The following is a 24490-nucleotide window of genomic DNA, read 5'->3' on the forward strand; positions in this document are numbered from 1 at the left end:
CCAGGAGAATGTAAAAATTTGCTTTTCTTTTCACCTTTTTAGCACATACTTGACTGCACAAACTCAGTGTTTGCTAATTGGTGGCACGGGGTGAAACGAATCCTGTAGCAGGTTTTGCAGCTTAACATTTACCAATGTCTGTTACAGATAAATGAAGAAATATGAATATTGCTAAAATAAATAGAAAAAAAAATAAATAGCAAAGCTCTTTGCTGGCTCCATTGGGTTCAGAGTTTGGTGCACTCCATGGAGGACCAAACAGTCTTTCCAGCTAGTCATAGAGTACTGAAAATCCTAGAATGGTTTGGGTTGGAAGGGACCTTAAAGCTCATCCAGTCCCACCTTCTGCCATGGGCAGGGACAACTTCCACTATCCCAGGCTGCTCCAGGTTCCCATCCAACCTGGCCTTGGACACTGCCAGGGATCCAGGAGCAGCCACAGCTTCTCTGGGCACCCTGTGCCAGAGCGTCCCCACCCTCACAGGGAACAATTCCTTCCTGATATCTAATTTAAATCTCTCCATACTACATCCCTGCTGTGGAAATATCTCTCAATGCAGCCCTGCACACACACTTCCATCAGCACAGCACAATAGCAGTGTCAAAGCATCACTCTTATTTTTACATGCAGCGTGTGAATAGGTGTGGGTGTGTGTTAACATGTTTTGTCAGGAGGAGAAATGTTTCTCCAGAGGCCAGGGATATGTGTTAAACAAAAAAGAATATTAATTTGCTTGGGTGAAAGAACCAGCATCTTTAAAGATGCACAGAGGACTCTCTGTTCCTGTGGTTTGCTGTGTGAGCCTGTTCTGCAGAGCTTGTGGCTTCTGTTATTTGAATTTTTTTTTTATTTATGAGGCTGAGGAAATCACCCTGAAAGACAATTACTATTTTTAATCAGTGAAAGCAAGGAGAGAAAGAGATAATCAATGGGCAAGTGCCAGCAGGGCTGTTCTTTTTTCCCCTCCTTGCCTTGGTGGATTGGCAGTGCTTTGGTGCTGTCAGATCAAAGGATGCTGTGCTTCAGTCAGCATTACAGCCCTTAGATCTCACCTGCCTCTCCCTGGAATCAGGATTTCCCTGGTGTGGGACACTGTGTCAGCCCAGCTCTGTGAGCACAAGGGAGAGCAGTCACTCAGGGGTGGGCACAGGTGCATTTGTGAAAGCTGCTCAGCGAGGTTTGCCTGCTTTTGCTGTCATTTGTGTGTTTAAAATAGGAGGTAGGTTCTCCCAGGTTGTTGACGTGCATTCCTTCCCTGCTTCCTTGGCTCCAGCTGTCAATTCCTGCAGCATTAACAACGGGGGCTGTGAGCAGGATTGTGTTCAGCTCAGTGAGGACCACTACAAGTGCCAGTGCCAGCCAGGCTACCAGCTGAAGACAGATGCCAAATCCTGTGAAGGTGAGTCCTGTGCTGCCTGCCTGAAGACACACAGTAAAGGCAATTTAAAAGACCCCAGGATGGTGGTTTGGGTCACTGTGTTCATTCCTATTTCTCCCTGTGTGACAAAAGCAGCTTTGGGAGTTCCTTATTAAGAGGAATTTAAAACACACGTGTTTGAGGTGTGAAGTTCACTTTGAATCACAACTTTGAACAAGATTTTGGCCTCGTAGATCCCTGGCTGTTGCTTGCACGATGGTGGTGATGACATAGGTTAGGAACTTAATCATGATTTAATTCTAACATTTTATTGTTCATCAAGCTGTATATAGAGTTGGCCTGCATTACATCTTGTATTCTACCGAAAGTCTTCTCTTTATCTCCTTTTGGCTTATCACAGTCTGATTCATTCAACCTCCCCTTCAGGTTTCTAAGCACCCTCTCAAGCAGAACAGCAATGCTACCTTTGGGTTTGATTGTTGCTTTTCTTTTCTTGTATATCTTAACATATTCATCAGTTTTGAAGGCAGCCCCCCCCACTCCCCAGCACAAGCACATACACACACACACATACACCCTTGAACATGCCAGAGAAAAAGATAGGGCCAAATTTATGGATTTATTGAGCTGAAATTCCTGTCACAAAACCGTTTCCATATGGCTCCTCTTCTGCTCGGAGATTTTGTACGCTGTGGATGAAGTGTAAGTAAATCCTGCTGTTCACATGGCTCCCAGCTCCTGCTGGGTGCAGAGAACTCTTCCCCTTCCCCAAATCCTGCCCTCTGCAGGGGCTGCACCTCAGGGAGCACCCACAGCCTGGTGGCCTCTCTGTCTCTCACGGGGTGGCCACATTTTGTCCCTGAGATTACCAGATAAGAGCCAGAAAAGGGGAGCTTTAGGGAGAAGGGGATGTCAGAGACCTTTCTGCATCCCTTTTGCAAAACATCTCGAGATGTGTTTGGCCAGCTGGGTGTGCAGAGCCTGCTCAGGACGTTTTTGGGTGGGTTTTATGGAGTGGTGGGACAGAGGTTGGGTCAGAGGGGTCTGAGTGTGGCTGTGCCAGGTGGGCTGGGGGTTGTCCTGGAGTGGTCACAGCACAGTTCCAGCTTCCCTGGACCACTCCATGCTCTGTCTCAGCTGGGACCCCTAAAGGGGGAGGTTTTGCCACCACTGTTCACCCCCTCACATGGTGGGGCTGAGGAGGGTTGGCCACTCAGCAAAAGCAGACAAAGATTTGTCACCAGCCTGTAATTACTGACCCTTGAGAGGGGTAGAGTCAGCCTTATCTGCAGGTGGGGCATTACCTGGGTGCCTGGTCACCCCTGGGTGCTCAGGGTGCTTGAATCAAAATAAAGAAGTGCAGCCAGGAGGGCAGTTGTGCCTGGGGGAAGGAGGATCTGTCTTGTAAGCAGAGCTCAGCTTGCAAAATGAAGGCTGAGTAAGATGCTTGTCCCCCCCCATAGATACCTTAGTGAATGAATGCCTGGGAGAGAAAAGTGCTAGGTAAGCCCATGGACAAGATTTTTATAGCAACAAATGAGGATGAAGTGGTCAGGAATGCATTTGGGTTGTCAGTTCAGAGATATTTTAAGTAGAACAGGTGGGAGGAAGTGACTCTGGCTGTTTTTTTTATTTTCCAGCCAAAGCTTGGCTGCTGGAGTCATGGTTTGGATGGAGAAACCACAGTGATATGAGAGTGTTTTGCCACAGCAGGTGTAGGTGTTGTGCAGGTGTGGATTCATCCCTGTGGACTCCTTGGGAGTTAATGCTGCACCCATAGCCCTGGAAAGCCTTAGAGAAACACTCAAGCCTGGCAATTTTGCTCTTTACCACTTCATTTTTTCTCTGTGTAAAGTCATGGTTGCTGTGAAGAAGAAAATTAATTTGGTAAGGTCCAAATCTCTTTTCTTTAGGTGCTCTAGAGGTCATGGCAGATAGGACTGGAGAACCCTCTTGTTTACAGCCTTGCAGTGAAGGGTTGGAAGGTCTGTCCCATGCCTGCAAGTGTCCAAGGCCAGGCTGGATGGGGCTTGGAGCAACCTGGGATAGTGAAAGGAGTCCCTGCCCATGGCAGAGGGTGGAGCTGGATAAGCTTTAAGGTCCCTTCCAACCCAAACCATTCTGAGATTCTGTGTCCTGAGGCACCTGGGAATTGAAACCACGCCAGTAAATTTTTCACCATAGTGTTTAACAGCTTGGAGTAGAGCTTTGTAGGATGGAGTCTGTTATCTACTAGAGTTATTAAATGAACCAGTAAGAGGCAAATGTGTGAAAAAAGAACACTAATGAGTTATTTTTGGCTTTTCCTGAAACCTGCTTCTAACAGGAACACACATATCACCGGAAAGCAAGTCAATCACTGATTGCCTTCTGTCCTGAAGTTCTTCCCTTTACAAACTTGCCTCATCCAAGGATTTCCAAGGCTGCTACCTTTATTTGAATTACTATGTTTTACTAACATCTACCGTGTAATTTGTTGTTTGCCTGTTGTCATGTCACAGAGCATTACAAGCTTTACTCCGTGCTGTAATCATTCTCAAATTAAAGCTTTAGCTGCTCTGAAAAACCTCCATAATGTGCAGGTTTAACAGATGCTGTTTGATAGTGATTTCATTTAATTTACCCAAATAGAAAAGGAATCGGCAAATAACTCAATATTTCATATCAGCAAGGAGTGAGTTCTTGCTTGGAGCTAAATCCTTTGTAGACCGCAAATTGTCGAGCTGCAGAGCCAAGTTGTCAGCCTTGGAAGTGTCATGCACGATGAAGTGCTGCTGTTCCTTGGAAACCTATTTGCAACCTATCGTGTCAGAAGTCCAATTTCAGTTCTACATCCCTAACCATGCTTTTATTTTATTTTTTTATATATTTTTTATTTTTTTTTTTTTTAGTACTGTCAAGTCAAAGTCAGCCCTGCCGACTGGAACGGTTTGTGTGTTGTGTGTTCTCGAGATGGCAGGAGGTGACATCAGGGAGTTTTGAGGGTGTTCTGTGGCAGCTTCCTCCTTTGCCAAATGGTGGCACAAAATGCCACTTGGCTGCACAGAAAAGTAAAAAAAAAAAAAACAAAACCCTGCCCCATGTTTAAATCCACATGAAGCGGAGGTTTTTCTTTCCTATTTCCTTCTCCTCGTAGCCAGTGGAAGAGCAAAGCAGCCAAGCTCCAGAGCAAAGCTCCTTCAGCCCTTCTCCAGGGTTCCTCAAGCCCTGATCCAGTGTTGTTGAACTGATGGTGACTTTGGGCTGGTTTATACAGAGCAGGGAAAGAAAATGTTAGGCTGGAGGTGAGTGAGGAGTATTGCTCATCTGTCTCAAATCAGGCTCTATTTAGTAAAATGCTGAGGCTGAATTAGAGCTGTAAGGAAACAGGTATTGCTTTTGAGAAGTTTTATTTGAAGTTAAGCAGAACTCTAGAGGACACATTTTCAAGGTGTCCTCCAAATTTACCTGTGCAATGTTAATCACCAGAATTTTGGTGTAATGAAGGCTCCAAAGCAAAACCTCAGCCTGGAGCAGAATGTCAGATCTTAACCCAAGTCAGACCTGCCTGAACAGTCGTGATAGGTCTATTTTGGGGTGTGCCAAGTCTCTGTTTGGGCAGTATCCTTCCTGCAGGTACGTGTTCCAGAAATAAACCCATAAAACACAGTGAAATCTTAGAGATGGAGGCTTCTGTAGGCACTTCACACAAGTTTTTTCTAAGTACTTGCCACTTAGAGCACCTTATCCTTGAAAAGGTATGTTATTGTTCAAGAAGAGGAAAAAGCCTTGATGTACAACATGAATGGCATATGTTTATAGACTGAAAGATGTCTTTGGGGGCTCTTCAGTGTTTATTTCCTCTAGAGCCTTTTAAATATTCATTGTTTTGTGGTGAACTCCATCACTGTGTGTGTTTATGGATTCACACATACTGGAGTGCTAATTGCTGTTGTTTAGAGAACTCTTGAAATCTGTTCAGGTACAGCAAAATAACAATAAAATGTACTTTTTTTTTGTCCTACTTCCAATGTAATACAAGCTCGGTTTCCTGCTGTTTAAACCCTCGTTGCTGCTCTGTGACAAATGTTGTCCAGCAACAAAGAGCATCCAGAAAAACAGCAGCTTTACTCACCAGATGCTGTCACATTTTTTTTCCCAGTCTAATCTCTTACAGCTGCTTCGTCGTTAGTTGTAACAATGGCAGGTAAGACCATTTTCAGGCAAAAAGTGACCTTTCAGTTGACAGTGTGCTCTAATTGGTTTCAGTGATAGACCCCTGCACAAGTGGGAATGGAGGATGCTCACAAATCTGTCAGAATGAGAGAGGAATTGCAAAATGCGAGTGTCATCCAGGGCATTCTCTTTCTGCAGACAAAAAGTCCTGTTTAGGTAAGAAACTCCAGAGTCTTTATTGTGAAGAAAGTGATTAATCAATGCTCTGGCTCACTGAGCTGTGAGTGGAAAAGAATATAATACAAATATATACAAAGTGTATTTTGAAAGAGTGTTTCTGTGATATTCACATCAGCCCATAGTCTTGAAGGACTTTTTTAGTGATGAAAAATTCCTCTGTGTCCTCCTAAGTCATGCTTTCTAGCAACTGGGTTTGTGAATGCTGTAGTGTTGTTCTTGTAGGGTCCCTTTAAAATAATGTCCCAGATACAGCTCCTGGAAAATTGGTTCAAGTAAAACTCTGAACCAGGTCACTGAAAACCTACTTAGAATTCAAAGAGCTTTTTAGCTGGAGAACTGTTTCCATATTAATGGAGAAACTACTGTGAAGGAAGAAATCATGATGTGTAAGAGTTCCAAAGAGAGGAGCCTGGAAAGTTGAATTCTAAAGTCCTGTATTTAGTCTGGGGTTGTCAAAAAGATCTGTAATGTTTCTGACCCAAAATGTAGGGGAATTAGAGGTCAAAATACCTGCTTTTCTCTTTCAGTGAAACTCTTGGAAGAGTTTAGCAGTTTTATGAAGTAAAAAGCATTTGTGGATTTGATGGTGCACAGACTTTTAACAGCTAAGTCAGGATTAGGGTGTGTGTGTGTGAATATATGAAATATATATCCAGACTGTAATTCTACACTCCTCTTTTGAAAACTTGGCCAAAATCTTTCCAAAATTTTAATTATTATCTCGTATAAAGGGTGCTGGGTGCCTTTCAAAATATTTGCTTCCTACCCTGAGTATTTCACTCAGTTGCCTGTAAACCCTTCTGTGAGTAGAATGGCACATCTTAGTGATTCTCTCTCACTGGAATTACTCATGAGTAATTACTGAAAATAAAAACTGTTTTCAAGTAATGTACCGGTAATGAGTGCATGGAAACAACAGTGGGTTTAGCAGTGGGGTCAGCCTGTTATTCATTTTATCTCAGATGCACATTGACATTTCCCTTGATTTATGTATAAACTGAATCACTGAGTTAACTTGCAGTGTTATATATTGGAACAAATTTTCTCCCCAGCCTCATGGCAACAATCTTTTGAATCATTAAGCAGCGTGTCTTACCATGGATATACAATTATTGGTTTTTGCTCCTAGAAGTTACTCAATGTCTTTTGCAAAATTCAAGCTGCTGTTTGACTCTGTGGAAACCAAGCTGGAAGGAGACAGAGGGCAGCTGAAGTGTCATACTTCAGCTATTAGCTGTAGGAGAGGAAGAAGCTTGCAGGATGGTGGCTGTGGTTCAATTTTTTTTATTTTTCTGTTTAAAAAAAGAAGAAGAGAAAAGAATATTTACAGCATTGGGCCAGCACAGTGTACCCGCAAACTGACAATTAGAGAAAAAGGAGAAATAACCCATTTTATTCTAAGCAGCAGCTGCTCCCATGGCTGCTTCAGAGAAGCTGTCATTTGTCCTGAAATTTTCATGAGCCAGTGTGTGGTGTTTGCACTGCCTGGGGCCTCTCTTTGCAAGGAGCCTGATTGCAGTTGTCAAGCTCCTTGTGCTCAAGTGCAGGGGCCACGAGCACAGCACTGGGCACGGCACATGTGGAGGGACAAATCTGCTGGAAAGGGGTTTGCTGGGATAAAAAGTGAGGAGCTGCACGTCAGGCTGCCCCCTGCCATTTTCAAGACACTGACCCAGGATCGGTGCAATAAATAATCTGTATTTCACCAGGAAGATGTCAGAGTGGGAAGGAACAGGAGATGGATCAGGGGTTTGCCATGTGTGATATCAGTCTTTGCACAGAGGTGGTGTTCTGTGCAGATGTATTTAGTGTCAATTTTTTGTGATTTTAGGTTTTTTGGTTTGGTTTGGTTTGTTTTTTTAAACTAATTATTCCTTAAAAATACTTTTATATTCCACTGAGATTTTAGGAAGATGGACACCTTTGGGGGCATTTAACTCAAAAATACAGATGAGCAAGTGTGAAGCTGAGGAGCAGCCTTCTTGACAGAGGACTGGGGGAAGAGCAGCCTCCCCACTTAATGCCCTGCACATTTTCCTTTCCTCACAGGGCTGGTGAAGCTGCTGTGGTTGCAGCAGGTGCCTCCCCAGTGCACAGCTGCAGGATTCAGGGGTTATCTGTCTCCATTGTCCCTGCTGAAACCCAACCACCACTTAATCCAGATCATTTGACATTCAGAAAATAATCAGCTATTTCCTGTTCCATTCATTTAACTATAATGGCTTGGAGGACATGGTGATAATTGCAGAGTTTTGGAAGTCTTTTCTTTAGTTCTTCACATGAGTTCTTCCTTGGCCATTGCTCTTTTTACAGGAATAATAAATAAGTTGCTTTGGCTGGTCCTGCAAACACAGTGTTTGATACAGTAAACGTTCACACTGAGAAGTTCAAGGTCAATGGTGCTCAGAGAAAAAGATTGTTCTGGAGAATAATGTGAGTACAATGTTCATCGGGTGCTGTCCTTTACAGACTGACACCAGGATAATCCTTCCAGCAGATATTTGGAAATGCACTTGTATCCGTGCACAACAGCATTATTTTTTATTTCAACCCCCATCTGAAGGGCTTTCTCTGTGCTTGCAGACGTTGATGAGTGTGCAGAGGGCAGGGCCAGGTGTGCCCATCGCTGTGTGAACACCCCAGGCTCCTTCAGCTGTGCCTGCAGCCCTGGATTTGAGCTGGGGGCGGACGGGCGCCAGTGCTACCGTAAGTGACCCTGCTCTCCTCAGCCTCTGCTCCCTGCTCCCTGCCAGGCCTCCCTTCTCCTCCACTAGGATTAGCATCCCCAGCAGAATAAGAGATGCAAAAGCTCAGGCTTAACGCTGTTTTCTTCCTCTGCCACTGCTGGGTTTGCAGGGTGACACGTTCCTAAGCCTGTGTTCACAGACCTTAATTACTGCCTTTCAAAGAGCAAATAGCCCTGTTGGTTTATCTTCAGAGTCTGGTGAATTCTACCAGAATGCTGCTGTTCTGTGAAAAGTATTCATTCCTGCCCCCCACCTCCTCATCCTCCTCATCCTCCTCCTCCTCCTCCTCCTCCTCCTCACAGCTTTCTTACAGACCTGATGCAAGAGAAAACCAACATGATGTTCTGCTCTTGCCTTTACCTGTCTGGGTTTGCTTATGTTTTCTCCTGAGATCATTGACACTACTAAGAGGATTCTTTAAAAAAAAAAAAAAAAAAAAAAAAAAAAAAAAAAAAAAAAAAAAAAAAAAAATTGGGGTGAAAAAATAGTTGAACAACTCAAACTTCCCAAACTAAGGGGAGCTTTGTTGTCTTTCCTCACATAGTTACCTCTTGCCAGCGGGGTTTCTTAATCAACACGGCTTGTCTGGAGAGGGGGACTGACTCCCTGTGCTGTTGGCTGATAGGTGATCCCTGGCCTGCCCTTGAGGGCAAATTTAGATTAATAAAGGAGGTGATGTGGAAGAGTTGGGGTTATTATGGACCTAACATAAGCTCCCTGGAATGCAGACAAAAGCATGACCTGTTTTAGCAAAGAGGTGGGCAAAGATCATTCAATCTAATAATACTGTGCAAGAGCTTTCAGCAGAGCTTCCTTAGGAAAATATGCTGCATGCCAGAGAATGAGTGCTTTATTTAAGAATGTGTGTGTAAGAAATAGATATTAAGAATGAAATCCAGTTTCAAGGCATTAACATACATTAAAAACAAAACCCAATTATGTGAGAGACATCCTGGAGAGTTATTTCATAGGTGATGGGGAACTGTGAGTGGTGCAATGGCAGAGGAAATGTGATTAATGTGTAGATATGAAATCTTCTGTCATAGGCATAAAAAAAAGAGGTTTAGACCACTTAGGTTTCATTGTGCTTTTCTGATATTATATTTTCTGGATGTTCAGCAGATCTCAGGGGATGGTGATTCTCTGTGCCTCATGTACAATATTGCAGAGCAAACAATAAAAATAAAAACATTCTGCATATATTTATGATCAGGATTATCCCAGTGTTTGAGCAATTTACAATCTTTGTTTATTCTTTCATTTCCCCAGTGGCTGGGGGAGAGCTGGTATTTCAGTTTTACTGATGAAGAACTGAGACAAAGTAAATGATGAAGATCGTGTACAAAGTCAGATTCTGCATTTAATCGCTGGGTTTACTAAATCCCAGCTTAACACACTGGACAGGAGACACGATTTCTTCTCCCTGGTGCAAATAATCACACTATGCATGAGATGTAGAGATATTTATTCTCTTAATTTATACCCTGTTCCAGCTGGAATTACATTTCTTGTTGGCAAGCACGAGCACAAAGAGGGGTAGGACCAGAGCCCAGCAACACAGATGTGTCTGGAGAAATTCTGTGCAGAATCTGATGGCCACCACTCTGAGCTGGGGTGTTTTTGGAAGTGCAGTGGCTCCTTTAGGAAGGGTGTTTCTCAGTTCCCTTATGGAATAGCAGAAATTATTTCCTCTCTAAATAGACCTCTAACAAGACAAGCTGGCTAATCCTTCATGAAAGACTTTATAACTGACCCTGTGGTTTCTTTTCATCCTGGAGAAATCACCAGATGAATTAGCTGGGTGGGAATGAGGTGGCCCTTTTTTATGTGAGAGTTTCTCACTGGGAATGGCCAGGATGTTCTGAGGATTGTCCAGTGCAGCCACATGAGGAGGGCATAGAGGTCTGACAGGGCAAAGGGGGCTGGCAGTGGCACTGTACCACCCTGTCTTAGCTGTAGGGGACAAAGGAGAAGTTGCTGTGTCCCCCTGAAGGGACATCCAAGAACCAAAACCTGGAGATTGTTTTGTGTTCTGGTTGGGTGTCCATTTCACCAGCAGGGCTCTGCTGAGGAAGCTTCAATGCCTTTGTGTTTGGGGCAAATCCAGAGCTGGCTCTTTGCTTTTCCCATGCAAAATTCAAAGTGTATCCGTGTATCAGGCAGGGTTGAGGGGCACCGCCTGCACTCCTCAGATGCTTCTGTTCCTCCTTTGGGACAAGCACTGTGTCCAAATAAAGCATAAACCTGAGGAAACCTGTGAAAGCTCCTGCAGCAGGTGGTTTCTGGAACACTGAACCAGCTTCACATGGCTGAATTCGAGAGCATCCCCTGTTCTGACACAAACACCTGGAGCTCAGTGACTCCAAAGCCTCCTCTGGGGAGGGTGTGTGAGCTGATTATACTCACTGCTACACCACTTATTAGTGCTGCTTTACACCAAACTGATCCTCCAGTGACTCCCCCCTCCCGGGGGTTGCTTTTTTAACATCCTTTTGATTTCTTTCTCTGCAAGGCATCGAGATGGAGATCGTGGACAGCTGCCGGGACGGGAACGGCGGCTGCTCCCAGCGCTGCGAGCACACGGCGGAGGGACCGCGCTGCTCCTGCCACCGCGGCCACCGCCTGGGCCCCGACGGCAAAACCTGCACAGGTAACCCCAGCTGGGAGCAGGGAGCAGGTGGAGAAGAGCCTGGGGAGCTTGTGGGAGAGCTGTGGCTCAGGGAAACACCTCCCTGTGCCTTCCTTCCCTCCTCCTGCAGGTGTTAATTAGTGCCGTCCTGTGCGCTGTTCCAGCTTGTCGGGCTCTGGGGTGATGGAAATGACACCGGGGCATCATCACCTGTTACCGTGATGATGCTTCACCGTGGGCAGCCTGAGCACCACAGAGCTGGCTTTGCTTTCCTGCCCTTCTCTTCTCAGCTGGTGGCTGGGAGCAGCAGCAGAACTGCTCCAAGGTGCTTCGTGCATGTCCTGGTTTAGGATAAATTAGGGGAGAACTTCTAAAAGGAGTCCCCTAAAAAACAAACCTCCACCACCCCTCCCCCCCAGCCCTGGGTTTGGGAAGGAAATTCCTTGGAAAAAAAAGGTTTATTGACAAATGAAAAAAAACACTCCCCAATACAAGGGAAAAGGAAAAAAACAATGCTCAAGTTACTGTGAAGGGGAGGGCGCAGAGCTTCTTTTGCGGGCCCTGGAGATTCCCGGAATTCTCAGGTCAGGTCCGGAGCCAGTCCAAATCTTCGGGGGGGGGGAAAGGGAGGGAAAGGGAAAAGAAAAGGGGAAAAAAAAATCAGAAGCAGCGAAAGCCAGCAGGCAGAAGCGGCGGCCGAGCGGCAGCAGGCAGCAGAGCGAGAAGCAAAGTGGCAGCAGAGACAGCAGCAAAGTGGCAGCCCCTGCTGAAGGGGGGGGACAGCTGTTAGACATAACAATGTAGTCCACGATATGGGATAGGAGGCACCGTCAACCCAGAACAGTGCACAAACTCCACCTCGTGCTCCAGAGTCTGGTGTGTTTCCATCAGATTTGCTCAGTGATGAGGTTACACTTCTGCCTGTGAGAAGCCTCACTTGGAAGGTGAAAGCAACAGAAAGCAATCTTGGGGTTTTATTTCGAGACAAGAGCTTAAAAATTCATTCATGTTTTAAGCAATTCTACTATGAGATTTCTCTGTGTGTGTTTGTTTTGTGGTTTTGTTTTGTTTATGGCTTTTGCCATGCAAACTGTATGTCATTCTGCTTTGGGCTTGCTGTCACAATGCCATTACAATTTTTAAGAATAGCCAGGAAGAGAGAGGGGATGGGAAAAGGAACAGGCACCACAAAGCAGTGTAGTGAGATATGAGATGATGAGAACAGGTAGAGAGTGGGAGCGTTGATGAGTGTGAGAGGCATTACAGACAAAAGGAGTCTTGGAAGGGAAAAAAGCCAAGTGCAGGAGAGAGGAGGAGCAGAGGAGGAGGGAAGCACTGAGGGCTGCAAGGGCGGGTGATGATGGAGCTTAAAAAGCAAAACAGAAAAGTTTGGGAGGCAGATTTGGAGCCAGAGCCTCACAGGGGTGGGTGGGTTACACAGCCTTGTCTGTACAGCTGACAGGAGGCAGAGCAGCCTCCTGCCCACATCCCAACTCAGTGACCTGCTGCTGGGGATTTCAGGGGGAAGCAGATACTCCAGACACAGCAAGGGAAGGGGGAGAACACAGAGGAAGGCTGAGGACATGAAAAGTTTCTCTTAACAGCAAAAGTCTCCTTTTTGTTGGATGCAGATTTTGCATTCCTACACAAACAAGGGGCTGTTGCTGGAACCCAGAGCGAGGCATCACCTGATGTACTGCAGAGGAGCTCAGCTTGTGACATTTCTGGAAAACACTGCCTTCAAATAACCTGCATTAATCATTTTCACACTGACCTCCTCACCTCGATTGATTAATTACATTTTCTTTCCCCTGTCCCTGTTTCCTCATAAAGTTGGTTCTCCTTCCAAGGTTAATTGAGACATTGACCTTTCCCATCTGCAGCTGCTGGTTCAGGAGCATTTTGCAGACTCAGCATTGACAAGGTGGCCCTTGGATGGCCACTGACCTGCTCAGCAGCCTTACAGCAGCCAGGAGCCTGCAGTGCACAGATAACAGCTCAGCTCTCCCATCTAATCACCACAACAGCGGTGTCAATGATACCTGAGTGGGCACAGAGTAGGAGGAGGCAACAGAGAAATCAGTTATCAAAAACTACAACTGAAGCTTCCAGGCTGCTGCTCTCCAGCAAGGGAATGGTTGGATCAGAGCATTGTTAGTTTGCATTGAATAAAGTTGAATGTAAAGAAGTCTAAATGGTCAAATGTAGGTTACTGTTAAACAGAATGTTTTTGAGGGCTGGTGGGTCCTTGCTGTTGTCTCTTTTCACAGAACCATAGAATATTCCGAGTTGGAAAGGACACACAAGGATCATTGAGTTCCATTCCTGACCCTGCACAGACACCCCAACAGCTCCACCCTGGGCATCCCTGGGGGCATTGTCCAAACCCTCCTGGAGCTCTGGCAGCCTCAGGGCTGTGCCCATTCCCTGTGGAGCCTGTGAAGTGCCCAGCACCCTCTGGGGGTAGAACCTTTCCTGAAATCCAACCTAAGACTCCCTGACACAGCTCCAGCCATTCCCTTGGGTCCTGTCCTCAGTCACCAGTGAGACCAGCTGGTGTTTTGTAAATCCCCTCATGACAGCTCAGACTTTTAGAGGAGATGCCTCTCCCAGCAGGTGGAGGGTCCTGGCTGCTATGGGAGAAGGTAGAAGGCAGCTGCTGTCAGGATTCAGAGAGTGTTTATGTGGCTGAAGGAGGGTGTAAAGCAGTAAATGCTGCAGCACAATAGCTCTGAGCAGAGCTGTGGCAGCACCTCAGGGTGGCTCAGGGGCTGAACGTGCTGCCCTTTCCTTGCAGAGGTGGACGAGTGTGAGACTGGAGAGTCCTGCTGCTCCCAGTTCTGCATCAACTACCTGGGGGGCTACGAGTGTGCCTGCAAGGCGGGGTTCCAGCTCAGCACCGACGGCTGCTCCTGTGATGGTGAGCACAGACATGGGGATGGCCTGGGCTGGAAGGGCCCTAAAGCTCATCTCATTCCACCCCTGCCATGGGCAGGGGACACCTTCCACTGTCCCAGGTTGCTCCAAGCCCTGTCCAACCTGGCCTGCAACACATCCAGGGATGGGGCAGGCACAGCTTCTGTGGGCAGCCAGGGCCTCACCATCCTCACAGGGAAGAATTCTCTCCTAATATCCCATCTAAACCTCTCCTCTGTTAGTCTAAAGCCAGTCCCTCTTGTCCTGCATCATTCTATGCCCTTGTCAAAAGTCCTTTGGTACCAGTGGCTTGGTCTAACTAATCACAGCCCAGAGTAGAAATGCTGTCAAAGCCCTTTGCAGGGACTGCCCTAATGAGAGTCACTGACCCCATGCCAGCTTTGCTGATGAGGTTTTACAAACGTGTAATTTCCACTTTGTGAGGCTGGAATGCAGGAATAACCCAGCATCCAGCATGGGGAAGTGTGGGAGATGAGCCAGCAGAGAGAAACTTCCCCTCCTCTCTCCGTGGACACTATATATTGATGTGTGTTAAACACTCCTTCCACAAAAGAAGAGCCCTCAAAATAACTGAAGGATCAACTGAGCTTAACAGCTTAAAGCATCTGTTTTCACTCGAGACAAAAACATCAGTGAAATAATCTGCTCCCTGTTGCCCTGAAATGTTTTCATACCTCAAATAGCAGAGAGAAGCAGAGAGCCCCAAAACACACAAGAAAAATTGTGTTTTCTTATGTATAGAATAATTTGTCAGATGCAGCTGGGCACAGCATGGGCTCTCCAAGCAGAAGTGCTTGTTCCTAATCACCATTTATGTCTGGATTTTCTAGATGTGGATGAATGCCGTCTGGATAATGGCAACTGTGACCATTTCTGTGTGAATTCCCTGGGGTCGTACGAGTGTGCCTGTAAGGAGGGCTACAGGCCTGGGGATAGCAGATGGGCCTGCGTGGGTGAGTTCTTCTCAAAACTTGAGGGCCATTAAGCACTTCCCACTGATTTAAAAAGTGATTTTTGGAACGGGGATTTTCACAGATCCTGGGATTTTTGGGAGCCCAGCTTGAGCCATCTCTGAACGTGGCCAGGGTAGGGCTACGTGCAGTGCGTGGATCCAAGTTCATCCTCCAGTAATGGGTTTTGCCAAAGATTAATGGCAGATGAACACTTAAATCCCCCGGATATGTTTGAAAACCTAAAGCTCCTGGTTTAGAAATAAATACTATTTTGACACTTTTCTTGCACGATTTGATGAAGTTTAACATCCTGTGGAAAAAAAAAAAGGTAGCCAGATTCTTCTTTGATCAACCATGGCAAGTTTTCCATTAGTCAGTGACGTTATTCTGGATTTCTGCCAGTGTAACCAGTCCAGAGTTTAGCAGAGCAACTCAATTTTACAACCAAGTTTAGCAACTGCTAAACCTTAAGCCAGAGTTTGATATTCTAACCACACCAAAAAGAAAGCCAACTGATTTCCCGTCATTTTAAGGCTCAAATTTTAATGTTTCTGAAAATAAATTGCACAGCCGGCCTCACTTTCTATTTGTCATCTCCAGAACGAGCAAGAGTAATGACCTTCATTAACTAAAAATAATCTCAAACTTCAAGTGAGGAAAATGAATCTCCTCGTTTAATTTTGATTCTCCCAGAGCAGAGGGTTTTTTTCCCAGAAGAAAGAAAAGGGAGAGATGGGGTGGGGAGGGTTTCTCCCCTTTTCTCTCTATTTTTTTTACAGAAACCTTGTAAGTAGAGATGAGAAAATGCCTGGGCTGGGACTGCTGGGCAGAGGTGTGACTGGGACATCATAATAGTAAAAAAAGATGTAAATGAGAGGGTGTGGAGGCAGGCTGGGGTTCTGATGGCTGTGTTTGCCCAGCCCTAGGTGTGGAGGAGGCGGATGCAGAGGAGGCAGCCCCAGGGCTGCAGTTCCGAGGGCCCCCCCAGCTGCTCCACTACACACTGGGGTCCCTGGGCGAGGATGGAGACCCCCGAGGAGAGCTCACCCTGGTGCACAGGGTCGGTGAGTGACCAGCAAGGCCGTGAGCCAGCACAGAAAACTGGAGGGGTGGTGTCTCAGGGAGAGGATTTGGGGCTGGGCTGGTGGGGCTCAGCATCAGGTTTAATCATGAGCATTAAACCTATATCTACACTGGTAGGGATAAGGTGTTACCACCCAAATCCCAAATGGGACATGTTTGAGGAGTCAAGAGGCTGCCTTGATGCTTTGGGGAGGGAGGGAGGGGAAAAGTGATCAGCACAGCAAGAAGTGGCTGCTTGGAAAACAGGGTGTCTGCACAGAGCCCCAGGGGCAGCAGCCAGAGAGAGCTCATCTCAGGGGTGAGAGGATGGCATGGCTCACTGCAGTGCACTAAATCCCTGGGGAAACACTCCCCTTCTCCTAGAGCTGGGAGCATGGGTCCCTGTTTACAAACCCTTTTATAACAGCTGGAGGCTTTTTGTTTAGGATATTTGCATTTTGTCTGTGTTAAAAACCATCCTCTGAAGATTCAGGTTTCCCTTGACTCTCTGGGAAAAGCACCAACCCATCCACGTATTGCTCAGCTCAAGTGGTGACAAACAGCACAGGAGCACCCACTGTCACAGGAGTGGGTGCAGAGCAGCTTTGCACCCACCTGGGCTTTGCATGATTCACTCTTTCCACCCAAAGGTGGAAACTTAACAATTTTAAGAGTATTATAAAGTGAAACCCTGTGTTTGCCTTGTGCTGAGTGCTGGTGGATCACCAGGGAGGATTTTTTTTTTTTCTTATGTGTGTCCTGTGATTTTTATATAAACTCTATAGTTATCTATCTCAGGACTGGGCCCTACAGGCAAAAATCAGGAGCTGGTCTTGACTTTAATAAAATATTAAGTTATTTTTAAGAACAAAACTGTTGAGACCCTCCCAAATCAAGCAGCATCCAGCCGGACTCGACGACACCGATAACCAACTGGGAAACTGATAAATGAGATAACCAAAGGCAAAATTATCGGGCCTAGAAACCACAATCAAATATTTATTGACCACTTTTTGCATGTTTTATTTATATTTAGCCACAGAAATTTGGGTGTTATCAGTAACAACTGAGCAGCTGCACTTCTTCTAAGGCTCAGGCTTTGCACCATGTGGTGGTTCGTGTGAAAAGGTGATGGAGAAAAGGAACTTTAAATGGTGTAGTAAGTTCTTTTATCTCCCAAATAGCAATTTATCCCTTGTGCTGCAATCTGTATTATAAAAAGCTTGCTTTATTAGTAAGCTGGTGCAAGTAATTAAATATTTCTATATACTTCTAAATATTTCTATAACTTGAATGACTTTTTAAGATGGAAGCATGAAGTTTTTAATGATGGTCTGTATTCTTCTCCTGAAGTATGAATTTTTATCCTGTTCCAAGTGGGAGCACTGGGATTCTGAATGTCCCTGAAAGCTTGGGCATTTGTTCAGCTACAGAAAAGGAAACAGTTGGGTGCTGAGACCTAGAGGAAATCTGGCCTCACACAGAAAATGCCACCAGCCTGTGACTTACTGTAGGCTGAAATAAGCTGCCAGCTGACTTTCAGGTGCTGTTAAAAATCCCATTCCAAAAAGCCTCCAGCCACAGCCATAAAGCCTTGAAGGCTCCAAACTGTGTGGATGGGATCTTCAATGCCACTTGAAGTGTTTTATCAGACAGCCACTTTATTTTGCATGCCTGTCTCAATAGACCCACAGAGAATATGAGGGTGCAAGGGATAAAAGGAGGGTGGGGAAGGAGAGGGGGCAAAATGCATTTTCATATCAGGTTTCCTGTATAAAACTCTTCATATCCCTGAAGAGAAGACACATAATAAATGTGTATTTTGCTTTGTTTTCCTAGAACACTCAAGCTATGTGGTTGAAAATATCACTGAACTGTGTTTAAGTAGCACTACATTCACTTACTGCAGTAAAACAGGGATAGCCTAGCAAGGAGGGAAGGAAAGTCCCAATAAATTCTTCTAATTATATACAATGTTATCAAGCATGAGGTGCAAATTCAGATTTTCTGAAAGCAAAACTCTTGCTTTTAAAAACTACCTTGAAGTGCTTTTTGCTGGAGAATTACAGCATTTAGTGGAGTAAACTCTAGCTGAACACCCAGCTTTTCTTCTATATAGAGTCCAAAATGTGAAGGGGGAAATTCAGGAGTGCCCGTTTTGCTGTGCCTTTTGTGCCGAACCAACAGCATTTACAACCCAGCCATAGCTAAGAGCTTGTGGGAGCATTTTTTTGCCTGGCTGCTCACTCAGCCCTGTGTGGTTTGTTTGTTTTTTTTCTGTCAGTGTGCCTGGGTGACACGTTTGGCCAGGACTGCAGCCTGAGGTGTGAGGATTGTCTGCACGGGGGCCGCTGCAACAGCGAGCGCAGCGGCTGCGTCTGCCTGCCCGGCTGGGCTGGTGTCATCTGCAATGAGAGTGAGTACAGGCACTGGCAGGGGGAGTGATCCTCCTGCAGGGACCCTGCAGGTGGGGAATGGGGGTAACCTCTTGTGTTTTTATCTGTGAAGCTCCCAAAGGGGCACAGCTGTCTCATAATGAAGTGCCTCATGCTGGGGCATGTGAAATAGGAGCTGTAAGTGATGCCGCGGTGCACAGAGGTCCCTGCACTCCAGTGAGGGTCAGGACAGAATCCTAGATATTTGGTGATTGTTCATTCCTATTTGCTGTGCTGCTAAAAGCTGCTGAACTTTGCTTTGGCCATGCTTTGTTCCACAACCTGCCTTGGTGACTTCCAGAAGTCTGTCCCCACAGTTGGTGTGACAGTCTGGGTGGACATATACCTTAAACTTGAGTTTTTCCACTGTAGCACCCCAAGACATTGCCTTTTAAATTTTTTTCTTATGTTTTCCGTTTCTTTTTCCATATCACTCTTTTTATTATTAGCATCGCTTTCTTGGAACAGTTAATTTTTCATATTGGAAATGGTATTTTTCAGAATTCTGTTGCCAAGTTGGTGCCCTTTATAATAGCTTTTCACCCTCCTTGCTCCTGTTTCCTGGCAGAAGATCTTTCTGATTCAGAAGTATGTGCCAAAACCCATTGGAAAGAGAGTGGTGATTTCTTGATGTGCTGTTCTTCATCTGCAGTTTGGCAAAACTTGTCTGCTGCTTGTCTGAGACATCATACAGCAGATTTCCTGTTTGAGATGGGTCCCTCCATTTCGTGGTGTGTGTGACATGATGGCCCATCATTCTCAGAAAGTCTTTGCTGTCACTGGTGAGACAAAAAGTCGATGAAAATTTATTACTTGACATCAGTAGACAGCACTCTTCAGGTTAATTGCCATCAAAATTGTTTAGGAGACGTCATCACATGGACAGAAATGTAGAAAAATCAAGCAAGTGATTGAAACCAACAGTCTGCCCGTGGTTATTTTGGGAGACTGATGGTGGGTTCGGCTTGTAAACACTGGGGGCAGCTAAGAGAATAGGAATGGGGAGGATTAAAATGATAATTTCCAGTCTGTCTAAGACAGTTCAAGCTATCAAGAGAATATTCTTAATTCTGTTCCTGATGTGCTGGTGATGATAGATTGTAAAAATTTCAAGGCAGTATCCAAATTCTTTAGTTCAGTTCATAAATAACAACATTTATGATGTACATTTGCACTAGATATCCATGCACGTAGTCTAATGGAATTCACCTCTGGAATTTAAAGAACTTTAATAGTACTGTGTTACTGAGCTAAACCTGCTGTCTGGTGAAGTCAGCATGAACAATGATAAATGCAATATCTAATCTGTATGAGTTAGTCGTATGTGATTGCTCTCACTCTCTTCTCTTGCATTTTTTTAGTATACAGCACAGTTCATGAGTTTAGGGTAAGCAGGTTTAGGGTAAACTAAAACAATGGTGAAAACTGGAACTAAATTTCTCTAATAATGCACCAAAGAAGCCGAATGGAAATTGATGTGAAATGTCAACTTTCTTAATGTACATTGATAAAATGTCAGTGAAGTCAGATGACTCCAGCAACTGTATTCACTCAGCCAGCTCAGGCTGCAAACAGCAGAGCAAGGCTTCATCTCAGTTTGTTTTTGCTGTTGTGGATCCATTGCTGCCATGATTACCTGGGGAGTTTCAGAAACTGCATTTGAAAAACAAGATATTATTTTCATAGTAGTATTTGGGAGAGAAAAAGTAATGTCTAAAATATTTATCTCCAAGTATTCTAAGCTGTGCTCTGATGTTTAAGCTTTGGACTTAATAGGCAATGGATTTTGAGCCTTTGCTTTGTGGGGAGGGGAGCATGTGCAGGGGAGGGTTGGATACATGACAGTACTTCCCAAAGTTTGGTTAATTCAGTATACTTTGAGATGCCCTAGTAAATATCAGGTGGATGTACATTGCTTTACAGAAGAATATAACTTTGTTCAGAGCCTGCTCAAGTGAAAGGACTCTCTCCTTGCTCAGTTTTCACAGAATCAATTAGGCTGGAAAAGACCTTTGAGATCGAGTCCAACCTGTGACACAACACCACCTTCACAACCATTGAGTGCCACATCCAGTCTTCTCTTAAACATCTGCAGGGACAGTGACTCCACCACTCCCTAGGGCAGCCCGTTCCAAAGCCCAGTCACACTTTCTGTGAGGAAATTCCTCCTGATGTCCAACCTAAACCTCCCCTAGTTTAGGGGAGTGTTTAGGGGGTTTAAGGCTGTATCCTCTTGCCCTAATGCTGGTTGCCTGGGAGAGGAGATTGACCCCCACCTGGCTACACCCTCCTCCCAGGGAGTTTTGGGGAGCGATGAGGTCTCCAATGAGTTTTCCAGGCTGAGCATCCCCAGCTCCCTCAGTCACTCCTCACAGGACTTGTGTCCCTGACCCTTCATCAGCCTTCCCAATGACCAAAGCCTTGTTTTGCTCCTTTTACAGCAGAGGGGAAGGATTTCTTGGTGTGCTGACACTCCTTGTCTCTCCATCCACAGCCTGTCCCCCCGGGACGTTCGGCAGAGGATGTGCCAGCACCTGCCAGTGCCGGAACGGCGGCTCCTGTGACCCCGGCACGGGGCAGTGCCACTGCCCTCCTGGAGTGCTGGGCCACCTCTGCGAGGACGGTACGGCCCCACCTCTGCCTCAACCTCTCCACTTCTCCCTCTGTTTCCTTTATCTTAAATATTGAGCAGAACAGAGCACCCTCTGAAAAGCCAGTGGCTGGCGAGGCTGCACAGAGCCCCAGCTCGGCCACTTTGACCTGTTGGCCACTGATGCCTTCTGTGTTTGTGCTCTTCAAAGGTTGCCCAAAAGGTTTCTTTGGGAAGAACTGTAACAAACCGTGCAACTGTGCCAACAAGGGCCACTGTCACAGACTGTACGGAGCCTGCCTGTGTGACCCCGGGCTCTACGGACGCTTCTGCCACCTCAGTGAGTCCCCGGCGTGTTTCGGGTCTGTTTAATCTGTGCACAGCATCAACAGTCTGTAAAAGATTCCACATCTCTCAAAGGGGTGGTATCTATCAAAGGGGTAAATAACTCTCTAAAACAGGAGGTATTTAGCTTAGATGTTAGAAAAATGTTCTTTGCTGTGAGAGTGGGGAGGCTCTGGCACAGGGTGCCCAGAGATGCTGTGACTGCCCCATCCCGGAAAGTGTCCAAGGCCAGGTTGGGCACTGGGGCTTGGAGCAGCCTGGGATAGTGGAAATTGTCCCCACCCAAGGCAGGGGTGTGGAATGAGATGGTCTTTATGGGCCCTTCCAACCCATACCATTTTATGATAAAATGAGCAAGACTTTGGGTTCTGCAATGGGCTGGGAGTAGCAGGACAGGATTTCTGAGGTGTGCCAGGAAGCCCCAGAAGCTTCATTAATCTTTTCTCCTAGTGATTAATCTTTGCCATAAGGACTGAGATTTACTGATACTCAAAGGTGAGGACTATAGGTGGGGTGGACAGGTTATCATTAGGGTTATTGCTGAGGTTGGAATCTGATTGGAGCTGGTTAGTGACTGATGATGGGTTGGAGTGGGAACTGGGGAGCAGCGCTGGCTGGGACAGGATAAAGATCAAACATTAGATGGAATAAAAAGAATTAAAACAAAAACTTGGCAAAATAGATGATCGAGTTTCTTTGTACTTACAGGGTGGGGGTTTTTTTGTAAAATCTGTACAAGATCAAAATTTTTTTTTGTTTTGTTTTATTGTGAAAGCTTTTGTCTTGGACTGCACCCACTTTTATTTTCATTCAGAAAATCAAATGAGTTTACTTTGAAATGCTTCTGGTTCCTGCACTCACCACATATTGCTTGACATGAAATGAATGACCTAACACAGGAATCATGTAAACTCTTTTTTACCCACCCACACACAAACAGGTGCTGCTGTAGGAACAGGGGAACAGGAAAACAGAGGTTTTGCTTCTTGCAGCAGTTGCATTCTGCAGCAGCCTGCAATTTCAGCCAGCTCTTGCATAATTACAGAGCTGATGCTTCTTTTTCTGCTGTCTGCAGCCTGTCCCAGGTGGGCCTTCGGCGCGGGCTGCTCGGAGGAGTGTCAGTGTGTGAAGGAGCACACGCTGGAGTGCAGCCCCAGGAATGGCTCCTGCACCTGCCAGCCTGGATATCACGGCAAAAAGTGTCAGAAAGGTACCCCACACAGCCAGGTTCCCCACATCTGCTCATTTCTTTGTCCCAAAAACTTCTCCTTCTTCTGCCCATCTGCTTTGTTTGGTTGCTGCTACTGATATGTTCATATCCTACTAATGATTTTGGGGGGTTTTTAACCCTGCTAGGGTTACAGGGACATCAAGGGGAATAGGCAATTGGAGGAATTTTAGCCTGGTCAAATCACAACAGAAATCCAGAGTCCAAATCCTAATACAACCTTAAATAATGGAGATCATGCAAGTTTTCATTTCTGTGCTGCTTTGACACAGTCAGTAAATAAGTGGCAAAATCTGTGTTTTATGGCAGTGGGGTGATTTGTAAACAGGTTCAGTAATGCTGCTTTTCCTTCAGATTTGCAGCTCTTTGAATTCAGCTTACTCTTTGTAGTTTTTGGGGGTAGTTCAAAGAGAATTTCATCCCACATTCATGTTTGCATGTCTCAGTAGCCCTTTCCAGACAGCAGTGGAAAATAAGATTCTCCCTTCAGGTTTTTCTCTGGCCAGGCAGGACTGTGTTGCATTTATGGCAGTAGTTCTGGTGGGTTTGATGGAGAACAATAATGACATTTTTTAATATTTTTATCATTCTTGGTGATGAACTCAGTTCTGAGAGGGAGCATCCCTTGCCCACCACTGCCTGTGCACCAAGGCAGAGAGCAGCAGAACTTGGACATAGAAGAAGAGAATTCTATAATGTATTTAATTGAATACATGCTCAAGTATTCTAATTGAATAAATCTTTGAGCATTCTACCACTCTGTTTCTGGGTTATATTTAAGCAGCAACCTCTTTGAAATGCAAGCATGTATTAAGTATTTACTCTTTGTTAACAACACCTCTAAAATCTACATTATAATGTATTCTCTGCAAGTTTCTGCCAAATTATTTTCTGATTTTTGTTCACTTCTCTTAACTTTTCCTTTTTCTTATACATGTTCTGTGTCTGCTTCTATTTCCAGAGTGTGCCCCAGGATTTTATGGGGCTGGTTGCAAACTGAGGTGCAGCTGTCCTCCTGATGTTCCCTGTGATCCTGAGACAGGAGCCTGCAGACATCCGTGTCCAGCTGGGTTTCATGGAGAAAAATGCCATTTGTGTAGGTACTCACTGTGTTTCCCCTGGGAGATACATTTGGGATGGGAAAGCTTATTCAGGAAACTTGGGTTCAGATATAGAAGTTGCAGATAAATGGGTACATTTGTTGTTGATACGAGTTGGCAGCTCCCCACTGAAACCAGACTGATATTTGGAGCCTGGCAAATGCCGTCTCTTTCTCTCTCTCTCCCTGCAAAGGTCAAGGCACAAAGCTGAGTTACCCAAACTAACATTTGTCCAGGTAACAATAGTTGCCTTTAAAGCTTCAGGCACAAATTTTGCAAGGCTCTGGTGCAGTGAATTTCAGACCACCAGTTGCTCAGACACTAATATTGAGTTGATCACTTCTACCAGCACAGCTCAGTTTAAAACTGGTGGCCGTGGTGCCTCCTAATGTCTTCAAAATGCTTCTAACAATGACTTTGGGGTTTTTTTTGTCCAGCTTGTCAGCCTGGCAGCTTCGGGATGGGCTGCAGGCAGAGGTGCAGCTGTGGAGGAGCCCCGTGTGATCCAAAGACAGGGCAGTGTATTTGCCCAGCTGGGAAGACTGGTGCTACGTGTGAGCAAGGTGTGTGAGGTGCTGGACCAAGGTAGGGAGTGCCTGGCTTTGGAAGATATGATAAGAAGTAGAATTTTGCTGTTTCCCAAACCAGTAAACAGACAAACTGTGATGGAAATTGGGAGAAAGCCTTTGG

The 24490-nt window shown here is 45.5% G+C and overlaps 1 protein-coding gene across 1 annotated transcript in view; it reads left to right on the forward strand.

The window, feature by feature from the left end:
- The window catches only part of LOC310913488 (uncharacterized protein), a gene marked incomplete at both ends in the record, with an annotated part of 197255 nt that overhangs the window by 135788 nt on the left and 36977 nt on the right, over positions 1-24490 (forward strand). Inside the window, 12 exons of the mRNA XM_083868944.1 lie at positions 1275-1400; positions 8358-8480; positions 11034-11171; positions 13948-14070; positions 14918-15040; positions 15961-16104; positions 18387-18518; positions 21032-21160; positions 21339-21467; positions 22548-22682; positions 23662-23796; positions 24238-24363. Coding sequence (XP_083725070.1) covers positions 1275-1400; positions 8358-8480; positions 11034-11171; positions 13948-14070; positions 14918-15040; positions 15961-16104; positions 18387-18518; positions 21032-21160; positions 21339-21467; positions 22548-22682; positions 23662-23796; positions 24238-24363 — 1563 coding nt within the window. The remainder of the gene's footprint in view (positions 1-1274; positions 1401-8357; positions 8481-11033; positions 11172-13947; positions 14071-14917; positions 15041-15960; positions 16105-18386; positions 18519-21031; positions 21161-21338; positions 21468-22547; positions 22683-23661; positions 23797-24237; positions 24364-24490) is intronic.

The sequence above is a fragment of the Zosterops lateralis genome, assembly GCF_965231275.1.
Source record: "Zosterops lateralis genome assembly, chromosome: 10".
Taxonomy (NCBI): domain Eukaryota; kingdom Metazoa; phylum Chordata; class Aves; order Passeriformes; family Zosteropidae; genus Zosterops; species Zosterops lateralis.